The sequence below is a fragment of the Vigna radiata genome, chromosome 9, assembly GCF_000741045.1.
Source record: "Vigna radiata var. radiata cultivar VC1973A chromosome 9, Vradiata_ver6, whole genome shotgun sequence".
NCBI classification, from domain to species: domain Eukaryota; kingdom Viridiplantae; phylum Streptophyta; class Magnoliopsida; order Fabales; family Fabaceae; genus Vigna; species Vigna radiata.
The window spans coordinates 6,211,085-6,226,304 of NC_028359.1; the positions used below are offsets into that span (position 1 = coordinate 6,211,085).

General features: G+C 37.7%; 1 protein-coding gene across 2 annotated transcripts; it reads right to left on the reverse strand.

Moving 5' to 3' along the window:
- Nucleotides 1–438: 438 nt before the first annotated feature.
- On the reverse strand, nt 439–13,487 carry LOC106774005 (probable global transcription activator SNF2L2). Of its 2 annotated transcripts, XM_014660791.2 has the most exons (15): nt 13,082–13,487; nt 12,759–12,981; nt 10,199–11,515; nt 8,740–10,068; nt 8,464–8,576; nt 8,210–8,297; nt 8,021–8,107; nt 7,725–7,817; nt 7,558–7,641; nt 7,285–7,488; nt 6,017–6,259; nt 4,389–5,939; nt 3,761–4,282; nt 3,059–3,292; nt 439–1,354 (listed from the first exon to the last, which is right to left on the reverse strand). In XM_014660791.2, the coding sequence occupies exons 2-15, from the start codon at nt 12,912–12,914 to the stop codon at nt 734–736; spliced, it is 6,642 nt and encodes a 2,213-aa protein (XP_014516277.1). In that variant the 5' UTR covers nt 12,915–12,981; nt 13,082–13,487; the 3' UTR covers nt 439–733. The 2 variants fall into 2 exon arrangements, with proteins under 2 accessions (XP_014516277.1, XP_022642228.1); XM_022786507.1 differs by lacking the exons at nt 12,759–12,981; nt 13,082–13,487 and adding an exon at nt 12,326–12,738.
- Between the last annotated feature and the right edge of the window lie 1,733 nt (nt 13,488–15,220).

Sequence of the window (15,220 nt, forward strand, 5' to 3'; positions counted from 1 at the left end):
AAAAAAAAACACAACGAAATATCCGTTTATACCTTTCTCATCAATATAGTTGACTTCATATACGTTTACCTAAACGACAAAAACATTTGATACTATTATCAAACTAATTTTAAATACAATTAAAAAGACATCACTATGTATTGCATAGTATCATATGTAAGATATTGCAAGTTTTCTCCCAGTATATATTATGAAAAGTCAATATCTACTACAAATCAAAATGGAAATAATAAGGAGTATCAATGCATTCCCTAATTGTGATATACTTCTAAAATAAGCATAGCAGAGCTCAGGGCATTTGATATATTCTGAGTGATGTTTTAGCTTTCTGAAATATTTATATTATCTTGAGTTACTTTCATTCTTTTCTTATGTTTGTTCTTTAGAGACAAATTAATTGATTGTAGCATCTTTCATGTAAACAAAGTTGTGGAGGAATTGGCACAAAGGGAAACAGGACCTACCACAGATGCATTTTATGGACTTAATATACAAAAGTTTCAGCTATCATCTAAAGCTTTAATAGCTACAAGATGCAGATATCCAAACAAAAAAATTGGAGAACTTACATTTTAACCATTTACGTAGCCGTAAAATACACTTTTTTCAGGCCTAATCTATATTAACAGTATGGGGGTAGGTAAAAATCTATGAAAGGGCCACTAAAATATTCCCGAAACTAGTAGTAGCAAAATATGTCCATTATTTACCATTCTTGTATTCCTGAGAAACACTACGTGTGGCTTGGTCTTCTCTTCCCAGAATCTGTTCTTAGCCTCTTTACAGGGTTTGCCCAGCTAACTGAGCCACCAGATCCATTCGGTTGTTGAGATGGCTGCCCAGCCCACCCCTGTGCATGGGAAGCCTGTTGAGTTAATCTAGCATCCTTCAATGACCCTGGACTTCTCATGCTAGATGGTGAAACAGGACCAGGACCAGTCTTGGGTTTCGCCAGAGATTTCTCTCTGTCATTTCTTCTCTTCTTGCATACAACCAGTTCACCTGGATGAGCTAGAAGTGAAGAATCCTCCTGCTGAGGTTGCTCCCTGGTGCTGCTTCCAGTTCTTGATTCCCTCGGTGGCAAATGGACTTTGATCCTGCTGTTTTCACCACTAGAAGCTGATCCACGTTGCAGTGACTTCTGTGAAGGGTATGACTCAGATTCCATCTCATTTATCAGCCTGTGCCTCTTGCTTTGGCTAACAGACGCTTGCCTTGGGGATGCTACTGTACCAGTAGCAGCTTGACCGGAGAAAGAAAGTGCACTTCTTGCATCTCGAAAGTCCGTATCAGGAAAGGCAATTTTCAAGATATCAAAAAAGAGATCATGAACCTTCCTTGCTTCAGTTCTTACCTGCAAAAAAAAATACCTGTTACCAAATATTTTGTATAAATTCTACTGGGAATCAGAAGAGATCATACAACCGTAATCACATTATCTACAGAAGTAATCATGGACGTCAGAACCAGGATTTTTCATTTGGATAGATTTTTTCCCTTAGAAACATAAACGATTGAATTGGTTTAAGCTAAAGGCATGTAAATCCATCACAAACATATCATCGAACAGTAGACACAAAAGCCTGATCTTACAGTCAAGATAGGACAAAAGATGTAAAAGGAAGATAAGAGTGACCAATTAATCTATGGACTTCTTTAATCTCGTAGACTTTTGTTTTCAACTTTGGCTCAACTAGCATAATAGGATAGTGTTAAGAAGTGAACTTTAAGTCTAATTCAATCCCACAAAACTGACTTATAAGATGAGATTTGCACCCTTTTATATATTATAAATTGACTTTATATATAGTCAATATAAGACTTCCAACACACCCCCTCACGCTGAGATATATACATCTTGAGTGTGAGACTAGACATTAATGAGTGGTCTGATAACGGTTCGATAGCAGGTGAAACAACATGCCCAACAAACAACAAATATAGCTAGAATAAGCTCTAACCATAACTCTAATACCATGTTAAAAAGTGAACTTTAAGCCTAACTCAACCTCACAAAACTGGCTTGTGAAGTAAGATTTACACCTACTTATATATTATAAATTAGTCTTATCTCTAGTTAATGTAGACTTCCATCAGCTAGCTACAACAAATCCTTTGGAAATTTTCCAACCAGTTTTTGAGAAGTTAGTAGTCGAATGTTTCACCAAGTTCATGGAAACGAAAGGGAAAAAACGAGTTAAGATGCAATTACTAATTCTTAGAATTTTTGGCTAAGGGCCTAACTAAAACCTACAACACTAATTGTAAAACAAAAATAGTCAAGAATTTGTTAGCACTATTTGTGTCATATCTTCAGTTGATGTCAGACTAAACACATCCCCTCAACATTATAATTAAGGCAGTCCACAAAATCCACAACTAAGGCGGGCATACCTTACTATAATTAAGTTGGCCTTAAAATACTAACATAGAATTTAATGCATAATTAAAAATAAGGCTTCAAAAAATGTTGTATCTCCACTAAGTTTATGTTTTGGCTTGTATCAAAGTAACTCAAGATCGTACATTTAGATTTCCTCAAAAATCACTACAGGCTTGGTTAAATAGCGCACTGTGGCAGAGCCCTAGCCCACTGCAGGCTTAGCTGCAGCAGAACAGTTTAGTGTAGCAGTTGAAGCAGACCAAAATGGCACCATACAGGAGCCCTACAACAGCATTATGAGTGGAGTCCAAAAGGAATTACATCAAGGCTTTTATAGAGGGTTATTTTTGGGATTTTAATTCCCAACTTGAATTCTATAGATGTAAAAAGCGTGATAATAATAAAGACTTGAAATTAGAAGATGATGATGACTGATAATTCCAATCTAGGAAACTTGTATTTTCCTTTTGTTGGTTTACTTGTACCAATGACTTTTTATTGTTAATTATGAATGTTATCAATTTTGAAAAACTTCTATCATTTTTTAAATTTTTTATGCATATCTACAAATCATTGAACCAAATATGCCAAGTAATTTCAGGGAACCGATTGGCCAAGGTGCAACAGCCTCCATCGAAAAGCCAATGTAGTACAGATACAGGTAAGGAACCTCACCTCATGTGAAAAACCATAAAAATGCATTGCACTCTTCAACATGAACTGCACATCAAATACAAGCTCTGTTGCTCCATTATACTCAAATTTATCAATTCGTTGATCAATTTTTCGTAGATCTAACAGGCTGTTTCCGGAATTCTCAATCCTCTTCCACAAATCCGTTAACAAAGGTACAATCTCATGACCTTCCTTGTCTATTCTCCTTTGGAGCTTGCTAATTACATTTTTGCACTGCCAGAACAGAAATGAAATGAGTTTCAAATAATTTTTAGTGAACATTGAAAATAACTTTTATAGCATGCAAATAAGTCTAGTCAAAAAGTGGGAATGAAAGCCAAATATTTTCCAGATTGAAGCCTATACCTCAGCAATTTAGTTTCTTAGGGGGGAGGGGAAGTTTCCTCATTACAGGGTTAGGGCATGCCATAAGCCTCAACAAGGACTCACACTAGTACTTAAAAATGACCAACCAATGTACGAGTAAGAACTCAACCCCAGACAACCCTCTTAATTCAGCAGTGTGGACAAACCCTTATTGGCAACCATACATTATGTTTATTATTGTATTACTGCTGTAGATTAGGAAAAACTAATAAATTTCTGCTTGTTCTCAGTGAATTGAAGCAGTAAGATCCACTCCATAAGCAAACATGACCTCTGTCGAAAAAGACACAAGATTAGTCAATTCAAGATGCATACCCTTCTCTGGATAATTTCAGTCATCTTAGTGCCATGAGCTGAAGATCCACTAACAGGTTTGCCTTCCCAGCTTTCTCTGGAATGTTCACCACCATCTTGTGAAGGTAAAGACATGCAATTCAATCGACTAGACTTTGGTGATCCATGTAATTTAGATGTGTTGGCTACTCTCCGTGAAGGCAAAGTTCGTTTATTTTTTAATGATGGTGTGTTTTGTTCATGCCTGCTGGCATTTGAGTCACCAAGTGCTTTGGATTCTGGCTCAGTCCTAAGCTGCGCTTGATATTTGTGGTCTGCTTGGACTGCCAAGTGAGATGCCATTTCACTACCAGATTTTTCTTCAGGTCTTTCAGTGGGATGACGGGGTCGAACACGAAGACTGCGTTTGCGTTTAATCTTTGGTTTCTGCAGTACTTGTTCATCCTCCCCTTCCTCACGATCATGAATCCAACTTCCAGACTGTTGATGGTCCATGTGAGAATCACCAGATACTGCAATTTCCCCTTCCTCTAACTCATCTGTCTGTTTTAAAAATCATAATAAAATATTCAATAATAATGAGATAGCACAAAAGAATCAGTGAAAAGAAAAAATATCAGCATCCCAAGTATAGCCATTAGCCACATACCATCCTTTTTGAAATGGAACCTGGTCGGGCATCTAATGCAGAGAGGGAACCAAATTTCTGAGAGGAGACTGATGGTGACACTACCTGCGTCAATCTTTGACTGTCTGAGGATGACCCCGAGGAACCAGCTTCTTCAATCATCTGATTGTTTCTGGTGCTATCTAAGGATTGAGGAAATTCAAATCTAGCATCACCAAGCAAACCATCTTCCAATTGATCTTTATCAATAGTCTGAGCACCATCAGCCACACTATACCCATCATCATCAAATTCTCCTATTTCCCCTTCTTCATGTGCGTATCCATTTCTTTCATCAGAGCTTACTTCAGAGTATTCCAAAATTTCATCATCCAACTCTTTATAATTAGGATGCTTTTTTCCCTTGGGTCGTCCCCTTTTCCTTTCAGAACCAATTTCACTTGATTCCATGGCAATATTACCACCCAATAAAGTATTTTTTGATGGTCTTTTTGATAGAGCAGCAATAGCAGCATTTACTTCCCTTGTATTGGCTCGAAGCCACTTAGGCACATTATCATACCGTGTCATCTCTTCAATCCAATCAAATTCATCATCCATTTGATCAAACAGCTCAATTTCCTCTTTACTTCTGGCAATCATGCGATTAACCTCCTGTAGTGAGGGAACATCATGAACAGTTTCTTGATACCTTTCTTCATCATGTAATAATGTCTCCAGTGTCAATCTCCTCTCTTCATGTGTTGTTCTTTGATCAAACCGTCCAGCGTTAATAACCTCATCAGCCATATCTATCTTATATTGTTGAATATTGTTCCTAATGAGGCTCTCAATGGACCCAATGTAGCGATCCTTACCTGCAAGTTCATCCTCCATATCAACAGTGCCTCCACTTCTCAGCTCATCCTCCTTCTGATGACTAGAGATTTTGTCAACAACAGCTTCCATATATATAACTTTGACTTCTCTTGTCTGCCCAATACGATGAGCTCTGGCCACAGCCTGCTCCTCATTTTTAGGGTTTGGATCAGGATCATAGATGACAACCGTGTCAGCAGACTGAAGGTTAAGCCCTCGTCCAGCAGCTCGAATACTAAGCAGAAAGATGAAACAATCTGAATCAGGGCTATTGAAGTCCACTATGGCTGATTCTCGGTCTTCCAAACTTGTTGTCCCATCAATTCTTCTGTAAACAAGTCTTCGCCACTGTAGATATTCTTCCAAGATGTCTAGAAGTTTGGTCATGGTACTGAAAAGTAGAACTCGATGCCCAGTTCTCTGAAGTTTTATAAGAATTCTATCCAGGATCCACAATTTTCCACAAGATCTTACAATGAAATCCTTGGATAGGTCACTGAAGAATGGATAATTAAGCAATGGATGATTGCAAGTCTTACGCAGCTCCATGCATCTGTTGTTTAAAGTTTTATATTGCTTCACCTGATATGCTGGATTCCTATGAAGCTTCCGTTTCTCATCCTCAGGATCAAGACGAAGGGTACCAGTTGATTTGACCCAGTCATAAATGGCACTTTGGACAGCTGACATTTTACATTTTAAAACTATGGAAACCTGCAAAGAAGGATCAGTATTAGCATTAAGAAACCAGATTATGAGCAAGTGCATAAGTTTGGGGGCTATAATCACACCTTTGGCGGAAGGGAACCTTCAACATCTTCAACACGACGCCTGAGCATGAAAGGCTCAAGAATCTGATGAAGTCGATGGATAATAATTACTTTTTTCTCTGTCTCAAGCCAATCATCCTCTACATTTTGTGTGGGACCTTCCTTTTGAAATGGTTTAGAGAACCAATCATGAAAGGCTTTCCTATTATCGAAAACTTCAGGAAGAAGTAAATTTAAGAGAGACCAGAGTTCTTTCAAATCATTCTGCAGAGACATAAAACACACCATTTATAATTGGATCAACAAAATTTATACTGTATCATGTATCTAAATGATGTCCATTGGCATCAACTTGACACTATATAGTCATGTAGAACATACACTTCAATGCTCTAAACTTTTACCACATTATCAGTTACTGGCTAAAGAAGCACAACTAACATAATTAGAAATAAAATTGACAGGAAAACTTATTCAAACTTTTGAATGTAGTTAAAATTAAAATACAGACATATATCATAATAGCATCGCAAGATAACTAACTTGGGTCGGAAAAGAACTACATGAACAGAATACAACAACTAATCAGCCTAGTACCATGCATAGCCTCATTCATCAGGTATGCCCAACTCAAGACAAAACTAAATCTAGCCGTGTCATCAAATGCACTTTTCCTAATTTGCAACAATCACAACTGGAGCGTATTTTAAATTTTGGCTTAAATATATGTTTGGTCCCTATTTCTAACACTCGATTTCAAAGTTCAATTTCATGTCTTAACAACACAGTGAGATTGGTAAGAAGCTACAACAAAAGATGCAAACGCCCACTGAATTGAAAATAACGGCCATGAAATGGGATAAAAGATAAAATACTGCTGGTCCATATGTGGGACACTCTTTAATTTGCTAGACATAAACCCTCCCAAATGTAATAAATTCAAAATGGAAAACAGTTGTACACACTGGAACTGAAATTTTTTTTTCTTGTATAATGATTAAATTGAAAATTGCTTCCACGTTATGGGATCAAAATATTCTTAACATTGGTTTTTTAAATGGTTCAGCAAGTAAAACAATAATTACTCATGTGCGTGTATTTAGAAAATGTAAAGAAACTTTTTTTATAAAAGGAAGCACAAGTTGAACAATAGAATACATTGGACGTGATGATCAAACTGGTAGAGTTTGGTCTAACTGGAAAACAACAAAAATTAAAAATGAATAAATACATATAATCACAGACATTACCTTTTACTATAAGGCATATGGTGTTAAAGCAAAGCTGACCTGTAATGGTGTTCCTGTCAAAAGCAGACGTCTTTGACAGCGATATCTATCAAGATCACGAGCTAAAACAGAATCTCTATCCTTCATTCTCTGTGCTTCATCAATTATGATATACTTCCAGTCGATTTTTGATAGTTTTGACCGGTCATACATGATGAACTCGTAAGTAGTCACAAGGACGTTAAATTTCAGAGCACAAACCTCCTAAAAGAAAATTCATCAATGAATAACAATACTTTAAACATTTTAAGTAATTAGTTAAGGCACACTAACTTGGGAAAATAACTTTGACCGGTGATCCTTGCTTCCAACATAAAATATGCAAGAAACAGATGGCAACCAATTATAAAACTCACTCTGCATAATGAACATAAATTTCCATGTTAAGAATACGATCACAGAAAAACAAATATCACCAAATGAATTCATTGAAAATTCACCTTCCAGTTAACCAAAACAGCATTTGGTACTATTATAAGATGTGGGCCATAGTTTCCTTTAAACTCCATCAAGTAAGCAATCAAAGCCATAACCTGGTGAGAAAATAATACAAGTTATCGAAAGAGGGATAATTAATATTACCCATACAAATACAAATAAACATGTAATATATCCCATGTAGTGACATAACAAACTTAATGAACTATGAAGTCAATTAACTGCAAAAACAATAATAATAATGATAAAACGTTCTTCCCAATCTAAGCAAGAAAAACAAAAAAAAAATAATACTAACCTGTACAGTTTTGCCAAGACCCATCTCATCCGCCAAAATTCCATTTAACTTGTTGTTATATAAAGAAAGCATCCATTGCAAACCAACCTTGAAAAGAATAATGTATCAAAGTCTTGGAAACTTGATCAGGAAGACATTATAGAGAAATCAATTTTAAGAGTAATTGCTTCATATAATGTAGCAACCTACAAGCTGATAGTCTCTCAATGTTCCAGCTCGTAACATTGATGGTTGTCTTATGACTGTTTCACTAACAGCATGAGCAAGGTTGTAATATCTGAAAAGTAGCCAAAATGTTTATCATTCAAACATCACATACATATTGTACAAACCAATAAAATAAAGTTTTAAAATAATAGTTACAAAATACATTTTCAAGACTATAAGCTAACATACATGAAAAGTTAAGACAGGAAACTAAAAATAGACTAACAAAAACACACTTGTTGACAGAAGAACTCTCTCTAGGAGCATTCATCTCCAGAAAGCGATTCCTAATCATGACTTCCTCTCCAGCACAAGCTGCAGCTGCTCTGACTTCTTCTTCAGAGAGACCCTTTTGTCAAAAACAAGATATGGATCAGAGGCATGTAAAAACTCCAAAAGAATATGTTCAGACACCCTTCAAACACAATTTTATAGAAAAACAGTGTAAAGAAACAGGAAGAATTTTCATAAAACATAGGAAGTAGAGGAGGAAGTGACTTAAGGAAGCATGCCTGCACTCGCGCTGCAGCTGCAGCAGATTTTGCTGCTTCCTCCACTTCCTGTTGATTTTTAGCAGCCGTTATCTTACTTCCTAACTTGTGTAGATACTCTTCAGTCTGGGTTAAGAAAGTTGAAAGAACAGCATATCTCTCTGCAGCATCACCAGGGATGCTAGTTTGCTGCTCCAGCAACATCTCCCTATATCTGTCAACATCATTGTTTTTTAAAGCTTCCAGCCTTTTGTTTCTGTCATCATCTTTCCGTTTTGAGAACTCCCGCAACATCTTCTCATGATATTTTGCAACCCCCCTGTTGCGGGCAGTGCGGGCATCACGGATGGTCCAGTGAGCCTCAAGCAGCTTCTTGCGCCACTGAAATATTGATTTTAGTTGCTTCTCCCTTACTGCTCTCTGAGATGCCTGCACTTGTCTAGCAAGCTCCATGCGCTGACGTTCACACAGCCTAACAAACTTTCGATATGGCCTATCTGGCATTGCCATTATCTCTTGTTGCTGTTGATCAATCTCATCCCTTAAGCGTGCCTGAAGATCTACAAGGCGAAGCTTTTTCTCTTCAATTTGAAGCCTCAAAACAAGATCTGGCCTAATTCTTTTCCTCTCTAAGTTTACTGCCAATAAACCTTCAATCTTCTTTAAATTTTCTGTCCTTTTCTTATTAAGTACTTCCACTCCTTCCTCAAAAAGAAGATCCTTGACATCATATGCCAGTGACAAATTATTGTTATTTAGCATCATCGATGAACCAAAGGAATCGTGTTTTCTAGTAAAGAAAGGAAAATCAAATAAAGGTCCATGATATTTTCTAGTTGATCCCGCATCCTTTGGCTGGGAAACAGTGCTAGTTTGTGCAGGTTTCTTAATTTGCATTGTGTCAGATACAGGATCCTGTGACACAATAGCCTTCCCCCTATCCAGTGCTAACTCGTTTCTAACAGGAGGAGTGTTGTTTCCACGTTCACTGTCCTGGTTCGACTTAACAGAGGATCCAACTGATTTCTGCTCTTCCTTTCCAGCAGATAATGTTGGAACAGATTCCTTCGACACAGGTGGTGCAACAGCTTGAACATGAACAGGGGGTAAAGTGGATTTCTCATCTCTGGCAAATGATTCCTGCTTTAAAGAACTTTGACCATTAATAGCAGGGACTGACTGTGACTCCTTGGCATTGGATTCAATGTGGCTTGCTTGTTCCGCCGCAATATTGCCAGTAGATTTGTCTTGGTTCTGTCCTGCAGCATGATTAAGCTGTTGTGCCTGTGTCTCAAGAGATGGAGGAACAATAGCCCTAAGAAGTTCTTGAGGCAAAGTACCTTCCCCTTTCTACAAACCAACAGAAAAACGAAATTGATTATGCAAAGGACATCCTTTCAAGGACCACATACATACACAGACATAAGGCAGAAAGATGCACACAGAACAGGTGAAATAAGAGACAAGAAAAAGTTTTGACCTTCAGCCGCCTAAATGCTAGTATCTGAGCTTTTAGCACATGCAGCTGCTGTTTTGTAAAACCAGTTCGTTGCTGAGGCATCTGAGCTGGCGGTCCTTGGGATTTGGCAAAATTTCCTACACCCGCTTCAATTGATGGACCTCCAGCCTGAGAAGCACCTTGGTTTAACTGCCTGATGTACTGCATTTGAGGAGGTTCTGGAACAGATGATGAAGTTTTTCCATTCAATGAATGGTCAGCACCTAAATTCGTGTTGGCAGATGACTGCTGAGAATGCATAGAGGGCATTCGAGATCCAGCTGCTACTGGCTGCCTTAGAGGGGTTTGAGACTCTCTACCGTGAACACTGAATGGTTGCGTTGCCATGTCACTGGAGTTACCAGCTATACCAGCATTTGTTGTTGAGCCAAGATGGCTGGGTGGAACAGTCTGCCTGGCTTTTGAAGAACCTGACTGCCCAGACATGTCACTCGATGAATTTGCATGTGCTGAACTCTCACTTGCAACTGCTGGAGAAGTGACCTGCTGCTTTGAAACTGGAACAGGTGATGACTGAGCACCAATGTTGCTCTCATTGACCTTAGATTGTGAGACCATCCTTGACTGCATCAGTGGAATGAGCTGTGCCATTAGGTGCGCATTTGCAGGATGTGATAAATCAATATTACGTTCCCGTGCCCATGCCTGCATAGCCTGCAATTGTGCAGATACTGCAATCTGAGTGTTTACAACATTTTGGATGCCCTGCTGTGCTTCTGGTGCTTGCATGGGTCTTATCATATTCCCAGGAATTAAATTTCCAACAGTTGGTCCCTGAGTTGAAGGCTTTCCTTCACTCTTCTGATCGGGTGTGATCTGCTGTCCTTGGTCCATTTGCTTGTCCCCACGAGCAACAAGCTCAGCTGAATTCCTAGAGGATGATCCTTGAGCTTGACTAGCGGCCTGCATAGACAGAATTTCCTGCATTTTCAAATTTCCCATACGCATCTCCTGTTCCTTCTGAGATGCAGAGCTCAACATTCCCATTTTAGTTTGCTGCTGTGACTGAATTCCCAGAGTAGACTTTTGTTGTGCAGCCTGGAGTGCATACTGAAGGTATGCTTGATGGACAGGATTTAGAATTTGCTGCTCAATACCTTGACTCCTTAGCTGGGTTTCTTGGTTGGAACCAAGATGTAATTTCCGAGACTGCTGAGGCAGTTGCATGGCATTAGGAGATGAGAAATTGTTACTCCCAAATACCCCTTGAAGCCCTGCTTGATAAGCTAGAAATGCTTCATTCCCTTCGGGTTTTCTAAGCAGTTGCTGTTGAAATGACTGTGCATGTACAGAGTTATGTAAAAGTCATGATTATGTAGCACCAATCATCAGGTGAAAAGATAGCACTAGAAACAACAAATATAAAATCATAATGCAAAGTTCATTGATGCCAAGACAGAGAAGAATATACAGAAATTATTAAGCACAACAAGCTCATTAGGTTACAGGATTCACAATCATATTCACAGATTACGGTTTTAAAGAACAGAGGTTGGAAAGAAAAAATCATGGAATTTTAAGTAGGCTATTTACAACACATAAGAAAAGACCATGATTATGACTTCTTCTGACAAATCCCTAACCACCATTACCGCAAAACATGCAGGAAATCAGGCATATAACAATTATCATAATATTTTGAGAAATAAATCGTTATAACGACAAATATCCCATTAGATACGAAACTAAGAGCCACAAGAAACAGACAAATTGAAATTTAAGACATCACTAAGGCTTCACTACTCATAACCGTAAGTGATAAGAAACAATTAAGGCTAAGATTAACAGTGCAGAAGCTGACAACACAACACTTTTAACAATTGCAACTTGAGCCTGTCTTGCCGTAATATACATCAACGATCTTTAAGCAACAATTAAAACAATGTAGCACCTTAAAGGGGGGTGTTCGGTTTAAACCAAAATACGTACTACCCAGATTTTTTCATAACCCTCGTTCTAAAAGGAAAATCTAGGAATCCACAGCATATAGTTAAGTTCGCCAATAAGTAAACGTCACACGAGAGCATAAAATAAATGCAAAAAGAATAGTTAAAAAATCCAAACAGCACGTCAAGGTTCAGACATTACTGCGATAGAAAGGAAACTTGGCTGAAAAGTGACAAAGTCAGCAACACTCATTCGCACCCAAGTTCACTGCTCTTTCCAGCACATTCTCCAAAATTAAAACATGCCTAGTTTGACTCCTCTTGTACACCTCAAAAATTAAATGCTCTTGAAATAAACAACCACAAACCCGACAAACCAGGTCAGACAAGTACGAGGTTGTTAATAACAACAAACACACACAAAATCTCACTACAACACAATTTCCAACATGCACGGCACTCCCCATTCCCAAAACCCCACATCAGCCATGTCAAGTCAACAAAGTTCAAATCAAAACCCACAAAACTAACGTCATCTTTTCACACACACACAACACTAAGCACCAACATCACTCGTCACAGTAACATGTTCTCCACAATATCCAACTAAATTCGCTAAAACCCAAAATCCACACCTGCCTAGAACCCATCTGCTGTTGCTGTTGCTGCTGCTGCATAGAGTCCAACCCCAACTGCGACGCCGAAGACGAAGAAGTCGGCGACGCCGCGGCCGACGACGTCACCGCCCGCCCCACTCCGGGGTTCCGGCCGGACCCCCCACCGGATTGCATGCAAACTGTCTCACAATTTCAATGACACGTGCCAGCGAAAAAACACCCTCAAATCAGATCACTCTCACTACAAAATCCCAGAATAAAATAAACCCAATTCAATTTTGGGAAAAAAAAAAAGAAAGAGAAAAAAAAAAAGGAGACCCCACAAAAGGAAAAAAGAAAACCCCAAATCCCTCCAAAATTCAAGCAACACAGAGAATAAGAGAATCTTTCGGTTTTCCCTCCGCGTGAAAACGCCTCAGCGTGCGTCCACCATTGCTTTCTCTCTCTAAGTGGCCTCGATTTTTCTCTCTCTGGAAAATCGCGAACGTGGATCGAAAAAACCCGGAGAGGAAGAGAAGTGAAACGAAGAAGTCGATGATGATGATGATGATACTGCTGTTGTTGTTGTCCGAATCGGTGTGTGGGATTCCACTGTGTGGGTCGCACGCGATTGCGCGATTCGGGTCAAACCCTAACAATTTTTTCTTTTTTTTATAAAAAATTTGTGTTGGGTTTTTTTTTTTGTGGGTTAGGTTTTGTAGTTGGCAGAGTGAGAGAAGGGTGTGTTGTGTGTGCGCCAAAAACAAGGTATGTAGGGTCGTCTTCCCTGCGGTGACTCTTTTACGGAAGGTATCCATACTCATTTTGGCCCTTGCTTTTTCTCAAAACTACAACACTACCCTTTTGCTTTCTTTGGATATAATTAAAAAAGTAATAATCTTCTTATTCAGTCTTTAAATTGTAAAGTGCTATTAACTTTGGATAGTACGTTTGGAAAATTTAATGACGTCATTCTAAGAAAGACAGATTATAAATACATTATAAAATTTGGTCAATCAAATTGTAATTCACATAAAATATCAAACTTAGTATTTATTATTGTTTCATAACTATTACTTATTTGTTTATCCGAAAAAGAGTATATTAACCATTTAAAATGTAATATTGTATACTTTTTTTATAAGATAGATCTCAAATTTAGCTAAAAACATCATTAAGATAATCAAGATAACTTAAACAATAGAATGGATCTAATTTTCTAATTTATTTGATGAATGTCTGCTGATACAAATACTCATGATACATATATATTAAAAGGTGTATTGTTTACGAGATAAGATTTTTCACTCATCTAGTATTGTCTTTACAACATTTAAATGTCTATGCAAGTACCCACTTTGTAACTGAATTAAGAAGAATGGATGAGTATAGCTTAACATATTTTGAACAATTATTTAGATATAGATAGATCATTTTCTATTGTATGTATTTCATACGTGTTTATATATAATCATCTTCAAAATAACAATTGTTACAAGATGTTATCATAGAGTATCATTTATCTTTTATAAGATATAAAATGTTACCATATATATTAAAAGGACAATAAATACATTTTTATTAAAAGGGAAGATGATAAAATATCGTGAGGTAAGTACCAAAAATTGAGATTCAAAGATCATGTTAAAAGTTCAAACTTTTATACTCTATTCAATTATTAATGTATAAAGATCTTAGAATAAGCTCTCGGCATAGATCTTCTACTTGCATTAAGGAAATATCACACTCTCTTGAATGTAGATGCCAATTGGCATTATTTATACCATCTCAATCTCAGGCACACCATCAAGAAGTGTTACCTTAAGAGATAAAATTGAAGAATCAATTCGAAAAAAAAATAAAAAAGTTTGTGAAACCTAAACGATTAGAAGGAAGTTCTCCTAGATGTAGCTCGTCTCGTAGTCATCATAGGTTTTCCATGACTAAATGAGAAAGAGAGAGAGTCATCTCATTGCCAAAGTTGAATCGAATCCAGTTAGGATAGTAGAGAAATTAAGATAACATACCTTTTGGTAAAAGTGAATATGTTCTACAACGTATTAATCAGGTGACAATGCCTTAACGCATTTGGAGTCATGATGTATACACCACAGTTGGCGATGAAATTCCCCTTTAATAAGGGTAGAATTTGCATCGTGCATGCAGACTAGAAGACGTCCAAAGAATGTTATGCGGCCGACAACATTGACCCAAGAGGCCTTCGAGCAAAGGCTCGTATACTTCATCACAAAGGTGTTGCACTATGCCGAAACTTGATATCAACAAATTGAGAAAGTAGTGTTGAGACTTTTAACAACAAAAAGGCAACTAAGGCCTTATTTTCAAAGTCATCAGGTGGTCATACGTACTCACCACCCTATAGCCAAAATTTTGAGAAAATTCGACCTAGCAAGAAGGATGATTTGATGGTCAATCGAGTTGTCTGAGTTCGATATCCAATATGAGTCGCGTTGTTTCGTTAAAGGTCAAATCCTAACAGA